The 16,163-nt window shown below is 38.0% G+C and overlaps 1 protein-coding gene across 1 annotated transcript in view; it reads left to right on the forward strand.

The window, feature by feature from the left end:
* Nucleotides 1–16,163, forward strand: part of LOC124611896 (nuclear pore complex protein Nup153) — a 97,687-nt gene that overhangs the window by 60,341 nt on the left and 21,183 nt on the right. Inside the window, exons 7-8 of the mRNA XM_047140282.1 lie at nt 11,318–11,682; nt 11,770–15,090. Coding sequence (XP_046996238.1) covers nt 11,318–11,682; nt 11,770–15,090 — 3,686 coding nt within the window. The remainder of the gene's footprint in view (nt 1–11,317; nt 11,683–11,769; nt 15,091–16,163) is intronic.

Raw genomic sequence — 16,163 nt, forward strand, 5'->3', positions numbered from 1 at the left:
GACAATGCACGTCCGCATGTATCCCGTGCCACCCAACGTGCTCTAGAAGGTGTACGTCAACTACCCTGGCCAGCAAGATCTCCGGATCTGTCCCCCATTGAGCATGTTTGGGACTGGATGAAGCATCGTCTCACGCGGTCTGCACGTCCAGCACGAACGCTGGTCCAACTGAGGCGCCAGGTGGAAATGGCACGGCAAGCCGTTCCACAGGACTACATCCAGCATCTCTACGATCGTCTCCATGGGAGAATAGCAGCCTGCATTGCTGCGAAAGGTGGATATACACTGTACTAGTGCCGACATTGTGCATGCTCTGTTGCCTGTGTCTATGTGCCTGTGGTTCTGTCAGTGTGATCATGTGATGTATCTGACCCCAGGAATGTGTCAATAAAGTTTCCCCTTCCTGGGACAATGAATTCACGGTGTTCTTATTTCAATTTCCAGGAGTGTATAACGATTTGTGTGACGGAACTGTGGATTAAATATTGATTTAATATATCCAAATTAATTATTTTTATTTGCATACTTTTGTTTGGTAGTTTTTATTCTTTTTCGGGTGTTCTGTTATTATCTTCAAACTGTAATGTTTTTACATTGTAGAAACAATGGTATAAAATAATTCTTCTGTTACGTTTTGTAACAGCATTTATCTAGATTTTGGGCTAAGTTATTTATTTCTTGGAAAGACGATATTTAATTTTAATGTTGGTCTGAGTAACATTTTGGCAATTTGCGTAGTTTAGCGATATTTACATTTGCTGGTGCTAGCAATCATCAATTTGTGGTACGTATCTGTGCATAAAGATGGCTCGCTTGTGGAACGACGATATATCAAGTCTTCAAGTTTTACTACAAGACTGATGTTCTATTGTGAAATGAAATGTCTCGTTCATAATATCCTTGTTGCAGAGAGTCTTACTTATTTGTAAATAAATGACGTATAAACAACAATATTTGTTGTACATTGTAGAGGAGTTTCTTAGCATCAAAGACTGTATCACCATATTATCATGGATAAATATGAACTCATGTAGGAGATTGCATATATTAGAAGTTTAATTGAAGTCAATACGTTATATAATCTTAAAATCTAAAAACTATAACTCACGGTATTTGTGTTTTCCATTTTGTTTTATAAATATATTTGGTAGCTATAGTTTCAAGTTGACTTTTGAAATAGTAATTTTAAAAAAGTTCTTGATTATGCAATTAAAATTTTAATGAAAATAGAGATATTTTAATAAAATTTGAGTTTGAATTGAGGAACTTGGGCTGCTTTGATGTGCTGAAGGGATTCTGACTTGGTTTCAGAAATGTCATATTGTTGAGAATGTATGTTATACTGTTTTAAGAAAAGCTTTTCTTGCTATTTGTGTGAAAGCCTTCTGAAAGCTAATTATGTACACAAAGTTAACAAATGTGTTACAGAATAAATGAAAAACATAGCCCTTTTAAGATCATCTTTTAAATCGGACCCCTCCCCTTCTGTCAAAATCCTGGCTATGTCCTTGACTTTCATGCATCCACGGCTAGACTGTGGGTGCATAGTGTATATATCGCAGAGGCCTTCTTACTTGAAGTTTCTTGATACTATTCACCATTAGTCTGTCCACGGTGCACGTTGGACCAGCCCCATGCCCAGTCTCTGTGCTGAGGCTGATGAACTGCGTCTTACAGTCTGATGGCAACTCCTCATGTTGCATCAGGCATGTAAGTTAATCGGAGCTCCAAATTCACCTGCATACCATATTGTTCTTTGTGCACCTCTAGAACACCTTTTTTCCAATTGTTCATGAGCAACAAGGTCGTTTCAGATCTGCGTGCGATGTGTGCCGAGTCACGTAGTGTGGAGAAAGTACAATCCCAAATCCAGGGTGTTAACCATTCGTCGCCTTGGTCCCTACAGGGAGCCAGAGTAATTCATTTTAGTGCAGTACAGAAGAGGTTGCACTCCTGCATGTGTATTTAATACGTTAATTAAGGACATCAATCAGTCAACCACAGCACTTTGGTACGCTGTTTTAATTCTTTTAACAACTTCTTTCTTTTTTAGTCCAAGTTTGAAACCTGACATATTTCATGATTTTCGTATTCTCTCTCTCTCTCTCTCTCTCTCTCTCTCTCTCTCTCTCTCTCTCTGTGTGTGTGTGTGTGTGTGTGTGTGTGTGTGTGTGTGTGTGTGTGTGTGTGTGTGTGACAAATGTTTTGCTGTTTTTTTAATGCAGTTAAAGTTTCAGAATTCTTTGAATTCTGATTTATCATCACCCTCTCATTACATTTTCATATGGACCCTAAAGACCTCCCCATTGTGTCCCCATCATATCACATCCTCAATTAAAATTCTGTAAGACACTTGAAAAAAATCATCTGATGTATATGTTACCCTAGTATTAAAGGACTAAAGTGAAAATCACTATTTCACTATCTAGGACATTTGACATGTGCTGTACATTCTGATATAATTAATCATAATGTACTGAAAATGAAAGATTAAGTGTCTGTGTCTTATATTTGATGACATGAAACATGATGTCTTTGTGGTCCACAAAATTGAAGAAGCTGTGACTGAAATCATCAAAGAACACATTCAAATATTTAAAAAATTATTTTAGTGATAGCTGCACAAGATAATAAAATAAATTTAATTTTATACATCTCCATCTTTATCAAAACAGTTTTAATATCTGTGCTGAGTGGTTATTGTTTGCAAGTAGCTATGGAAAAACTGAGTGTGATAGCATAGGAGGAACCTAAAAGATTAGCACAAGATTGAAGTTTACAAAGACCCATAGTAAATCAAATACTATTGTAGATTTGTTTACGTTTTGTAATATTTACATCACCAAAGTTAAGTTTCACTTTATTCCTTAAGGCACTTTATATCAGACACATTCTGGCTTTGCAGAACTTCAAACACTTCTTGATAGCAGGAGTTTCTGTAATTTTAAGCCATTCAACTCTTTAGTGAACTGTTTGACAATAGTAATGTCGAGCCCATCTTTAAACAAAGTTGGACATCCTTTCTGAGAGGGGAAAATTTTAGCCCATAAGAATATGGAGTGTATAAAGATTCCAATCTGTGGTGCTATTGGGTAACCAGTTAATTAAATACAACAAAACATGATGTCACTGTACAATTTATGCATCCTCCAGGATCTAAGTCATTTTACCAAAATGAGAGGATATTTGTCTGGTTCCAGTTTCTCATGTTCTTGTTGTTGAATGTCCTAAAGTATCAACTGAAGAACTTAGTGTATGTGCTCCATTCAGAAAAAAGTATTACTGTTGTAAACTATGTATAATGTATCTGGTGTTCATGAAAAGAAATGAATTAGCTTAAGCATGATTTTAAAAGAAGGTTATATTGGTTGAGTTTAATCTCTTTCAGATTATTGATTGAGTTTGAGTCAGATTGAGTTTAATCTCTTTCAGATTAACAGATTTCGAAAGTATATTGTTCAGTACCTTTGAAATTTTGTTTAATTTTTTTTATTATTATTCTCAAGAAAAAATTTAAAACTATTATATAGGCTGAAGTTCAGCAACAGCGCGTTAACTTAATTACAGAATGTTTGTATAGCCACCTCACCTGCATGTAGCCGAGGTGGCTATATGTACATTCGGTAATAAAACCATTATCACTTAACAAAACCACATTAATTTTATTTTCTCATATCATAAGGCATATTTTTGCAAAAGAATGTTAGGGACTGTATTTTTCCCTTTATGTGATTTCAATGTAAAAAACATTGTTGGTTTTTTTTTACAATAAAGTACAAAAGTGTAAGTACATATTTTTTAAAAGTTCTTTAGAAACAATTTATCTGTATCAATCATTTTTTTTTTATTTTCTCCTACGATGTGTTTTGAGAGTTTATACTCTCATTTTCAAGTGGTAAACGGCGATATCTTGTTATGTGTGCACCAGCTGGATGCAGCTAGTTGTTTGTTTTGGTTTCATTCTGAATCTGTTCCATTGTACAGAATCCTGCAGTTTGTCATAAATGTTCACTGGAACAGATTCAGAAAGAAACCAAACCAACTAACTAGCTGCATCCAGCTGGTACATGTGTAACAAGATATCACTGTTTGCCACCTGAAGATGAACATATAAACCCTTGAAACACATCTTGGAGGAAAACAAAAAGTTACTGAAACAGGTAGATTGCTTTATTTGAACAGTCGCAGTTTCCTTGAAAAACAATCCAACATGGATGACATAAGGTTACAGATTTTTTCCTGTCTTGGTGGTTTTCCCTGGAAGAATTAGATTTTTCCCTACCATCCTTTACTAAAGAATACACAACTTTGAGATTTTTAAGTGGAAATGAGGGGAGATAAAATCCAGAAGATGTTTACTTATCTCCATGGAGGGCTGCATCAAACCAGTGTCTGGACTGAAGACCATGACAACAACACTTATCTCCATAGAGAGAATGAGACATTTACTTATCTCCGTAGAGAGAACAAGTTAACCAAGTTTCATCCAAATCTAAGATAGTGGATGAGGAAAATGCCCATTTTTGTCAAATTTCCATGGAATGACCCTACAGCATTGTATGGTTGTTCCTCAGTTTTCTGTATATGTGTGCTTTTCTTGGGTTAAGCCTTGTTCACCAGAGACAGATTGCTTAAAAATTTGTGTTGGTCACATTCAAGACCATTGAGATTCCCTACACCAGTGAAGAACAGTCAGTGCTGATTTGCATTGGATTTATAGGTGGATATAGTCAGTAAAGTGTTACAGTGTCCTTATCTAAAACGGTAAGCTACTGTTATTCTCATGCTGATTATTCATTAACACTGCTGAAACCAGCTGAAACACACAGTATAAGAGGTGTGATCAAAAAGTAACAGGAAATATATTTCGCAGGCTCCATACTTCAGATTTTCAATTTTTTTTTGTTGTTTTCGGAACACGTTTCTAAAGTATGTTTAAATTTTCAGTTGTTATGAATATTTAGTTTGTTGTTGACAGTTTGAAAGGTTATACAGGTTTTAGAATGCTCGGTGAATTTTTACTTTTGATAAAAGTGGATCAAAGAATTTACATTAAATTTTACTTGAAAGTTGAATAAAGTGTAGCACCACATTCGAAATTATGATTACGGCTTTATTCAACTCCACTAGACAAGAATTTATGAGTGGTATAAGTGTTGTTTCAAAGAGGGTCAAGCTCTAGCATGTCAGTTACTTATGTCAGTGTGGTAGAAGTAACGAAATAGATTCTGGAAAATTGGCGAATCACCACTAGAGATATCACTGAAGGTGCCGACATATCCTTTGGCCTATGTCAAGCAAGTTTTTCGGGTGTTTTGGGCCTGAAGTGTGTAGCAGTAAAGTTGGTTCTGAAATTGTTGAATTTTGACCAAAAACAGTGTTGCATAGACATCACTTGTGACTTGCCGAGTGAAGTTGACAATGATTAAGGTGGTTATAACAGGTGAAGAAACATAGGTATGTGGGTATGACATCAAAATGAAGGCCCAATGGAAACTACTTGAAGAGCCATAACCGAAAAAAATTCAACAAGTTTGATCATATGTGATGGTTTTTTTTTTTTATAATGCTTTCTTCAGCTGCACTAGGATAGTGCATCACTAGTTCGTGCCTTATGGTCGTACTGTCAATAAGGAATACTACCTGGAAGTTGTGCACTGTTTGTATGAAGCAATCCAAAGAAAACGAACAAAACTGTGGCAAAACAACTTGTGGAAATTACATCACAAAAATGCTCCCGCTCACACCTCAATGCTTGTTTGTGGTGCCTTAGCCACCATATTCACTTGACATGGCCCCCCTCCGACCTCTTTCTGTTTCCGAGGCTGAACAGAACTGTGAAAGAACGTTGTTTTGCTACCATTGGTGAGATAAAAACAGGATTGCTGAAGGATAACCAGTATACCATAATGAAAAGTGAGTTCCAGAAGTGCTACCAAGATTGGAAAAAGTACGGGCACAAATTCATTATCTGAGAGGGGTTACTTTGAGTGGGACTGAGTTGATGTTGATCAGTTAAAAAAATATATTCTTTAAGAAAAACGAAAATGTATGTGGTCCACATTAACTCACACACATTCGACACAGGGCTTTATTGTATTTTTTATTGAAGTCAGTGTAATCTGCTAGGCACATTTAGCACAAGTGACTAGTATTTTATGTGCATATTTTCTGCACATGGCTCTGTAGCACTTTGCACAGATGGCAGTGGTCTTGCTGCCTTTGCAGTCTGATTTGGCACTACTACCACTTTCTAGATGATTTTGGTTTCGTAACCTCTTTTGTCATTCTTCTTCTTGCTCTTTCGTTCCTTTGAATTCATTCAGCAGCTGAAGCATGAACTGCTTCCTTTCCATTTTCTTGTTTATTACTATTTTGTAGGTGATGCATGTATTCATTGTCATGTCCAAGATGATGTAGAACATTTGCATGAGCCATCGTCTGCATACAACCTTTGTAGTATATTTGATCAGTGGCGTACACTTCATACTTTGTTGAATTATAGAATGTTGTGGTTTTGCGTTTCTTCTTTCCTCATTGCTGTTTCAGCATGCAGTGTTCTCAGAAGAATGACATTTTTGTTCTACTCTCGTTGGCATACAGTCAAGGTGCAGTTTGTGTTGCCAATCTGGTGCAGGATGGTGGTGTAATGTATTTCAGCATCTGGCCTTTTTATCTCACCTGTGATTTCACAACAGATCTTGTTCATTGTACCAACTAATAAAGTTACCATTTCTTTATGCTTCTTGGCAATTTGAAGAGATTTGAAATTGTCTGTAATCATGTATTTTCCTAGATTTAGAAATGGCTCCAAGAGCCATGGTGTCATACTCTTGAGCGGTTGCTTCTCACTATGTGTGCCCTGTTTTCTGAGGTATGGGAAAAGCATTACATATATACTCTGTCGCTACATCAACAGCTATCCAGAATTTTATACCGTATTTATTGAGCCTGAATAGAATGAACCGCCATCTTGCTTTGCTTGGTAATAGTTGCTCATCTATGGTTATATTTTCTTCAGGGCGGTAATAATGAATATTGTTTTCCTGAACTTCCCCAATTTCAGATAAAGAAGTGAATTTGTTGTCTGGCAGGCATTCAGCTGTAGGTGACGTTTAATTGTAACCAAGAAATCTTGAGAATCTCCTGTGAAAGTTGTCGCTGAAGAATGCAGTGAAAGATCATCTGCAGACATAACTTTTGTACAATTGACACCCTGAGGATATATGATGACTGTCAATTTTTCCGGTTTGTCAGGTGACATGGCTCATGCAATGTTTTTTAGTACTTTCTTAAGCATTTCATTCTGTGTATTTTATCATGAGATGTAGCATTGCTTCATCAAAAATGGGAAGCACTGATAAGAGTCATCTGCTCATTGACAAACATAAATAGTGGGACCTCCTCTTCTATAGAATGTTCACAGCTGACCTCCTTCTAGAAGATGCAAAATTGTCTATCTCCCACCAGATTCGATCCCTATTGATTGTGTTTGTGGAGTCATTCAATTGGGCCTGATGTGATGAACGAGGTGAGGATTGACATATATCAGCATCTGAATCCTCCTCTCAAACACAGTGTCTGGGTCTTCACTTGTCTCTGGTATAAAATCTTCATTTTTAGTCAGTACATTCAATTTTCAATTCAGTTTTGGAATTCTCTGAGACTTGTAACTTTCCTTCATGACATGTTTGAAAATGTCTTTCATGGACAAATAGTGAATGTCATGATATACTACGGCACCTTGGAATGTGCATATGCCGTGGCACAGCACTGAGCAACAACAACTCTAGGTGATTGCTGATTATTGCTGCTTTGTTGTTGGATTATTTACAAATATTCAGAAGAGCAATTGCAGTGGTGTCAAATTGATCCCTCTTGCCATTCAAGGCATAGCAAATGAAATGTGCAAGAAAATATAATTATTTTGTAGATCCTAATATATTATTATAAAGAAGCGGAAAAATTGGGAAAGTTTAAATGGTTTTATAAACAATTTACAAAAATTAGATATGACATCGAAGGAAAAGGTATGACAGGTAGATCACTTAAGCGTTTTCTGTCATTCTAGGGTTAAACTTTAGGCCTATAGAAGAATGGTGGTCTACCATCAAAGATTGGAATAAGGTTAGTGCATTTCACTTTATATGGGACTAAGTGTAGTGAAGCACTGTGTTGGGTAAACCCACCTTCTTATTGAGGCCAGAAGTATTGCACCCAGTAAAGCTGTTGTCTTCTGCTTTTAAATAGCATAAAATATTACTTTATCACTTGGAGGCATAGTATCCTCACGTAAATCTTCAGGCACATTGTTCTATTTTTATATGGCATTATCCTTTCAGCATTATTTTTGAGCTTGGAGAAATTTTGAGAGAGATTTTTAAAAAGTTAGTGATGTCCAACAGTTTAATATTGTATGTGTGATTGGGTAGTTGATACCAGTAGTATAATGTATGCAGTAACTGGGTGTAGTGCAGCAAAAGTAGTAGTCTATTGCACTTTTCGTATTAAGTCACTGGCCTTGCATTTGGAAGTAGCAAGGATGAATTTCCTGTGTGTTCATGCAGATTTAGGTATTCAGTCATTTTTAAAAACCCCATACTATTGTTGAGAAACTGTTAAACTCTTAATTTTTCTTTTTTTCTGTGGTGTTTACGCGGACTGGTAATAAGGCTAATAGTACTGAGGCAGGCTTGAAGCTATTCTATGTCATGTGAAAACTCCTCGTGGTGTGAAAACCATATAAATTATGTTCCTTAGAGGAATTTACTTACCACCTATTTTTGATATAGATGGAGGACATATATTGTGTAGTCTCTTAAAATTTGGAGGATGATTTTGTGTAAGACAAAGAAAAATAATTACACACAAAAAAATCTTTATTTGCCTCCTAAGTTACTGCCATTGAACACCGTGTTTGTTTAGTAATGTCTGTATAAAAAGCTGGAAATTTTCAATGAGTGGCTTTTGTTTGGAAGTGATTGAATAATAGATTTTTAAAAATGTCATTAGTCTGCTGACTTGTATGCGAGCAGTCATAATATGCTCTCCTATTCTAATCCATAGGTATTGTATGGAAAATTTTCGCTTAACCCCCACAGTTCCAAATGTGTTGCTGTATTCTACATCTACATCCATACTCCGCAAGCCACCTGACGGCGTGTGGCGGAGGGTACCTTGAGTACCTCTATCGGTTCTCCCTTCTATTCCATTCTCGTATTGTTCGTGGAAAGGAGGATTGTCGGTATGCCTCTGTGTGGGCTCTAATCTCTCTGATTTTATCCTCATGGTCTCTTCGTGAGATATACGTAGGAGGGAGCAATATACTGCTTGACTCTTCGGTGAAGGTATGTTCTCGAAACTTTGACAAAAGCCCGTACCGAGCTACTGAACGTCTCTCCTGCAGAGTCTTCCACTGGAGTGTATCATCTCCGTAACACTTTCGCGATTACTAAATGATCCTGTAACGAAGCGCGCTGCTCTCCGTTGGATCTTCTCTATATCTTTATCAACCCTATCTGGTACGGATCCCACACTGCTGAGCAGTATTCAAGCAGTGGGCGAACAAGCGTACTGTAACCTACTTCCTTTGTTTTTGGATTGCATTTCCTTAGGATTCTTCCAATGAATCTCAGTCTGGCATCTGCTTTACTGACGATCAACATTATATGATCATTCCATTTTAAATCACTCCTAATGCGTACTCCCAGATAATTTATGGAATTAACTTGCTTCCAGTTGCTGACCTGCTATTTTGTAGCTAAATGATAAATGATCTATCTTTCTGTGTATTCGCAGCACATTACACTTGTCTACATTGAGATTCAATTGCCATTCCCTGCACCATGCGTCAATTCGCTGCAGATCCTCCTGCATTTCAGTACAATTTTCCATTGTTACAACTTCTCGATACACCACAGCATCATCCGCAAAAAGCCTCAGTGAACTTCCGATGTCATCCACAAGGTCATTTATGTATATTGTAAATAGCAACGGTCCTATGACACTCCCCTGCGGCACACCTGAAATCACTCTTACTTCGGAAGACTTCTCTCCATTGAGAATGACATGCTGCGTCGTGTTATCTAGGAACTCCTCAATCCAATCACACAATTGGTCTGATAGTCCATATGCTCTTACTTTGTTCATTAAACGACTGTGGGGAACTGTATCGAACGCCTTGCGGAAGTCAAGAAACACGGAATCTACCTGTGAACCCGTATCTATGGCCCTCTGAGTCTCGTGGACGAATAGCGCGAGCTGGGTTTCACATGACCGTCTTTTTCGAAACCCATGCTGATTCCTACAGAGTAGATTTCTAGTCTCCAGAAAAGTCATTATACTCGAACACAATACGTGTTCCAAAATTCTACAACTGATCGACGTTAGAGATATAGATCTATAGTTCTGCGCATCTGTTCGACGTCCCTTCTTGAAAACGGGGATGACCTGTGCCCTTTTCCAATCCTTTGGAACGCTACGCTCTTCTAGAAACCTACGGTACACCGCTGCAAGAAGGGAATAAAGCAGGAGGTGGTTGCTTTTTATTGACATAAAAACGTGAAATTATTGCTGTATGAGATGAGAAAACGTGCGTGGTAAATATTTATGGCTCTTATGTGTGATTTGTGAGTAGTGTTGTAAGTTTGACAAATATTTTATAGTAAAAAATAGAAAACATGACGATGTTTTTTTAAATCTCCAAGAATAATTCCATTACAGTGAGTGGAGCACTCATTATGAAGAACGATGAACTTTGATCAGCTCACTTTGCTTGAATTGCATAATTGTGCTATATTTTTTATGTTTCTATTCTGCACATTTTTTTTTGTATCTTGAAGGAAGATTGTTCATGAGAGGAAGTAAATCAGAATTACAGCAAAAATGGCAGCGAAGGTTGCTATTGATAGTGAAGTAGCATGAAAGGGGCAGTAAGGAACAAATGTTCTGCACTTTTTATGACTAGTCTGCAAAAATAATTCCAGGTTGGTTTGTTAAAGGGGTATAGATTTAGACAGTTTTCTGATTTGTTAGTAGTAGTGGGGATTGAATTGATCTTTTCTGTTTTTGGATCTTGAAAATCAGTTTGCTGATGACGATGGTGCTGTACATCTTTAAACCAGACAGCAATTAAAATGTTGAGTGTCCTACTCTGACTCCTCCTCAACTGTTGAATTGTCCTTACACGGGTATCATGAATTTTTCCATATTTGTGCAAATGACTTTGCTTTTAGAGCTGTTCTATTGATATTAAGATAGTCTTTCCTTTAAAGTATGTTATCACTTTCTGATTCAGATCACTTTCTTATTTTTGCAGCTACATATATCTAGAAGATCCAGCATAGAGGTCCAGCCAGTAAACAGTGGCTCCTCAAGTAAATCAAGTGATATGGCAGCAATGAGTCAAACAACCCGTCGTATCTTGGAAGCATTGGAGCAGTTTGCATCCCCAGTGCAGGATGCAAAAAAAATGATGATAGATTCACCATCTTTACCCGCTTTGGCCTCTAAGCGTTCACGGTTCGATCCACCAGTAACTGAACAAAAATCTTCCTTGCGTCAGCTGACCATTCCTACTGTACCTGACATAATAAAATTACGTCGTCGTGAGAAATTGCAAGATTCCCTGGAGTCTGCTAGATTAATAGCTACGTCAACAAAAGATAGCAGCTACCAATTGAGGTGAGATGTTTCTAACAGTAGTACAGGTGTTGACAAATAATTGTGTTAAATGTATTATCTGTGCTTCATTTTCTTTTTCTTTTATAGGAGCAAAGATGACTCTAGATCAGGAAAGGTACTTGGAAGAAAAACAAACATTGAAGAGGAAGAAACTGTAAAAGAAGTTAATCTGCCAAGTATTGCATTGCCCATCACAGTTCTTCCAAAGTTTGATATTGAAGTTCCTCCTCAGTTCAGCCCACCGCCTACATCGGCTGGTGCTCTAAAATTTGCAACTCCTTTTACAATTCAAGATTTTTCAAGGACAGCATCATCTGAAAAACCTTTTATGTTTAGTGAACCATTAAGTGTCAGTGAAAACTGTTTTGATACAGTTTCATTAAGTACTGATAAAAGCCGGTATCCAGTGATGGACATTCCTCTTAAGCCAAAAATGGACACAAACCTATCTGACAGCAATGTAAAAGAAACACGTTTCTTTGGTTCTGTGACTAGTGGTTCTGGGAGTAGCCAGCAGGCTTCTCTTTTTTCAGTAGATCATAAAGTAAAGAGTGCACCTCCGCAGACTAAGGTAGCAGAAGGGGAAAAAGGTGACAGTGGTCCTAGCAGAAATGTTCCTGAAACTAGTCCTAAAAATGGAGAAGTTCTGCACTCTTTGGGGACACCTTCAGGAAGTGGTAAAAATGTAAGTTTAACTACATCTTGGGGAAGTATTTTAAAAACTTCAGATGACACATGGGAGTGTGGAACATGCCTGATACGAAACAAACCCAGTGCATCTAGATGCATTGCATGTACAGAACCACGTGAATTACCACAAAAATCTTCTTCCTATTCTCACAGCATGGAACAACTCAAAAGCAGTTCCTCCAAAGAACTGGACAAAAGTTCAAAACTGGAACAGGCTGAAGAGAAAACACTTCTACAAGACGAAAGTAAAAAAGTATCTAACGACGTTACAAAGCCAATAAAAACTACGTGGGAATGTGCTACATGTTGGATAAAAAATCCTGAAACCTTATCCAAATGTCAGGCTTGTGAAACAAGTAAACCAAAAGAAAAAACTGGAACGTCAACAGTTATTGGAAAATTTTTGAAACCCACGGACACATGGGAGTGTCCAACTTGCATGATAAGAAACAAAAATGAAGCTCAAAAATGTGCTGCTTGTGAGGAACTAAAACCTGGATCAGCTGTTGCAAAGTCCACTTTGAAGTTTAATGTCGATATCCCTGCAGAAGCTAGCAAATTTACTTTTGGAATAAATAAATCACAAACTACAGCACTATCTGATTCTGCTCCAAAAGGATTTTCGTTCGGTAAAACAGAGGCCGTTGCAGTAGCATCTGGATTCACATTTGGTATGGGAGACAATGGGAAAAGCAACTTTCAAAATACAAATACAGAGAAGAAAGCAGTGTTTACTTTTGGTATTCCTCCTCCTGTGGAGATAAAGACAAACGCATCAGCAGTAGGCAAAGCTTCTGGAGATGGCGTGTGTAAATCGGATGACAACATTGCAAAGCTTGCAGCTACGAAAGAAAGTAATGAATCATTAAGTGAGAAGCAGGGTAAAATAGTGAAAGTGACACAGAAATCAGATTTACCATATGCTGACGCCAAAAACCAAGAGAAAAGTTCTGATGTATCTTTGGCTGGTCATTTGTCTGGTGGGTGTGATAAACAATCCTCTGAATCTGCAGTGGTGAATTTCAAATTCTTAATGCCAAGTAGTTCATCTGAAAGTATTTCAACAGTATCACCTTCGTTGTTCTCATTTGGTACCAAGGCTGTGTCAAATGCTGCAGTTCGAACCTCATCTGAAGATAATGGAGGGACAGTGTCTACAAATGAAGCAAGTGATAGTGAAAAGAAATCAATTAAACCCAGCCAGATTGAAAGTGCTCATGAGGTCACATCAAAATCCGAGAAAGATGCTTCAATTTTTGGAGCATCACAAGCCTCTGCCAAATCAGTTCATGTAACTACTGCAAACACAGTGTTTACCAATAAGGAGCATTTAACAAAATTAGCTGAAGGGCCTCAGACAAATTCAGTTTCATGTTTGCCAATTAATATTCCAAACAAAACTCAGGATTCAGGCTCATCTGTCTCCATTCTACAAAAGCCTGTCGGTATTGTTGCTTCAGCTGCAAGTGTACCTGTTTCAGTTTCACAGATTTCATCATCAGGAACAGCATTAGCCTTTGGTGCCACTAACACTGTGCAACAAATTTTTGGAACATCAGTGGCTGCAACAAGTGTTTCTGTAGCACCAGTAAACTTCAGTGTGCCCTTGACTACTCAGAATTTTGGAAGTGTGACCTCATCTGTGCAACATTCTGGTGCAGTGACTACAAGTGATACATCTAGTGTTGGTGTCGGTACTGCCTCTACATCAAGTTTCACATCAGTCCCTATCACAACTACTCCACAGTTTGGTTCATCAGCTGCCCTAAGCTTTTCCACACCAACAACGGCCACCACTAATTTCAGTAGTGACAAACCAGTGCTGAATTTTGGCACAGCTGCAACTGCAACTTCAGAAAGTAATGGTGGTACATCAGTATTTGCAAATGCATCAACAGTGTCTGCATCAGGAAATACTGCCCTCTTTGGTAATCAGAAATCATTGCAACAGAGGTTTGGTACCCCTGTGTCAACAGTAAGCACATTCAGTACTAATTCAGCACAAAATTTTGGTGCTTCTGCTACAAACTTGTCAGGATTTGGTGCACCATCAACTACTTCACAGCAGTTTGGAGTACCGGCAACTACACCAGCCTTTCCTCTAACAACACCAGCATTTGGTGCAACGAGTACTCAGAATTTTGGTAATGTAACAACACCTGCACCAAGCTTCAGTTCTTCAGTTTCTGGAACTTTTACTACAAAACCAACAATTGACACTGGCAGTAAAGGATCTGCACCACTTGTCTTTTCTTCTAATACATCATTACCTTCATTGCCATTTTCATTTGGTTCAACACAGAACAGTGCTACAGATGCTTCTGGACCAGCAGTAAAACCCCCAAACTTTAGCTTTGGAGCTAGCAACACCTCTTCTCCTGCAGGACAGAGTTCTGGCTTTGGATTTGGTAATTTTGGCTCCAACTCAGCAACTTCATCATCTGGAGGACAAGCTATTTTTGGACCTGGAACTGCACCAGCCTTTGGGGCTAGTGGGAATACAGGATTTACAGGATCTCCCTTTTTTGGACAGAATTTGCAGACAAACAATAATGTTTTTGGATTCACCTCAAGCCAAGGAGCAAATGGTGCACAAGCAAGTCAGAATGCAACTTCGGGATTTAATTTTTCATCAACGCAGCCTGCTGGTCCACCAACATTCAACCCTAATGCAAAACCTTCATTCAATTTCACCGGTGGAAATACACCAACTTTCACGTAAGTACCTTTTACCTCAGCTAATCGTAAATCTCGAGCTATAAGGTAATAAATTACTTATATATAATGCAAAGCATGAGAATAAAAACTTTCCTGTCATGTCATGAATATATCAACAAACCAGAAAAATATTAGAAGTAATGTTTCTCATCTTGTAGAGGAGGCATTGAGTTGCAGACAATTGCAACAAAAAGATTGTAGCAGTCTTGTGCCTGTCTGCAACTCAGTGTTGGGTCTATACTTTGAGTAGCAATCTATCCGTTTCGTAATATTGTCATTATTCCATCCTGGATTTTTCATTTTTAAAGTATTCTTTCACCCATACAGATATTTTGGAGTGTTTATGTTGAAATTGGAGCACCAAAACCACAAGGGACATCTTTCAGCTGTATTTAGTAGGTCTTGAATTTAGGGGGAAGAATGCATGACATTTACATTTCAATCATATAGTGAGTGTCAAGGCCACAAATGAGATACTAGACACTAGATTGTTGTATGGATGTCATTCTCAACACCCTTACCAGCAGTCAATGTAACAGCTCATATCTGATTGTTGTGACTTTGTTGATGTTTGAGAATGTTCAGCATGTCAGTGCTTCATACCAATGGCTGGGATCATCAGGTACCGTTGTAGGCTATGCAATTTTAAAAATTGGGGAAGGTGACAGGTACTAACTAGTATCCAAGTGCTCATGTGTAAAATGTTGTTGAGGTGGTTCATAAGTTTGAGGAAAGCAAGAACACACAACTCTCCAACAGGATGAGTAATACAGGGTTATTGCAAATGATTGAAGCGGTTTCACAGCTCTACAATAACTTTATTATTTGAGATATTTTCACAATGCTTTGCACACACAAACAAAAACTCAAAAAGTTTTTTTAGGCATTCACAAATGTTCGATATGTGCCCCTTTAGTGATTAAGCAGACATCAAGCCGATAATCAAGTTCCTCCCACACTCGGCGCAGCATGTCCCCATCAATGAGTTCGAAAGCATCGTTGATGCGAGCTCGCAGTTCTGGCACGTTTCTTGGTAGAGGGGGTTTAAACACTGAACCTTTCACATAACCCCA

The sequence above is a fragment of the Schistocerca americana genome, chromosome 1 (genome assembly GCF_021461395.2).
Source record: "Schistocerca americana isolate TAMUIC-IGC-003095 chromosome 1, iqSchAmer2.1, whole genome shotgun sequence".
Taxonomy (NCBI): Eukaryota; Metazoa; Arthropoda; class Insecta; order Orthoptera; family Acrididae; genus Schistocerca; species Schistocerca americana.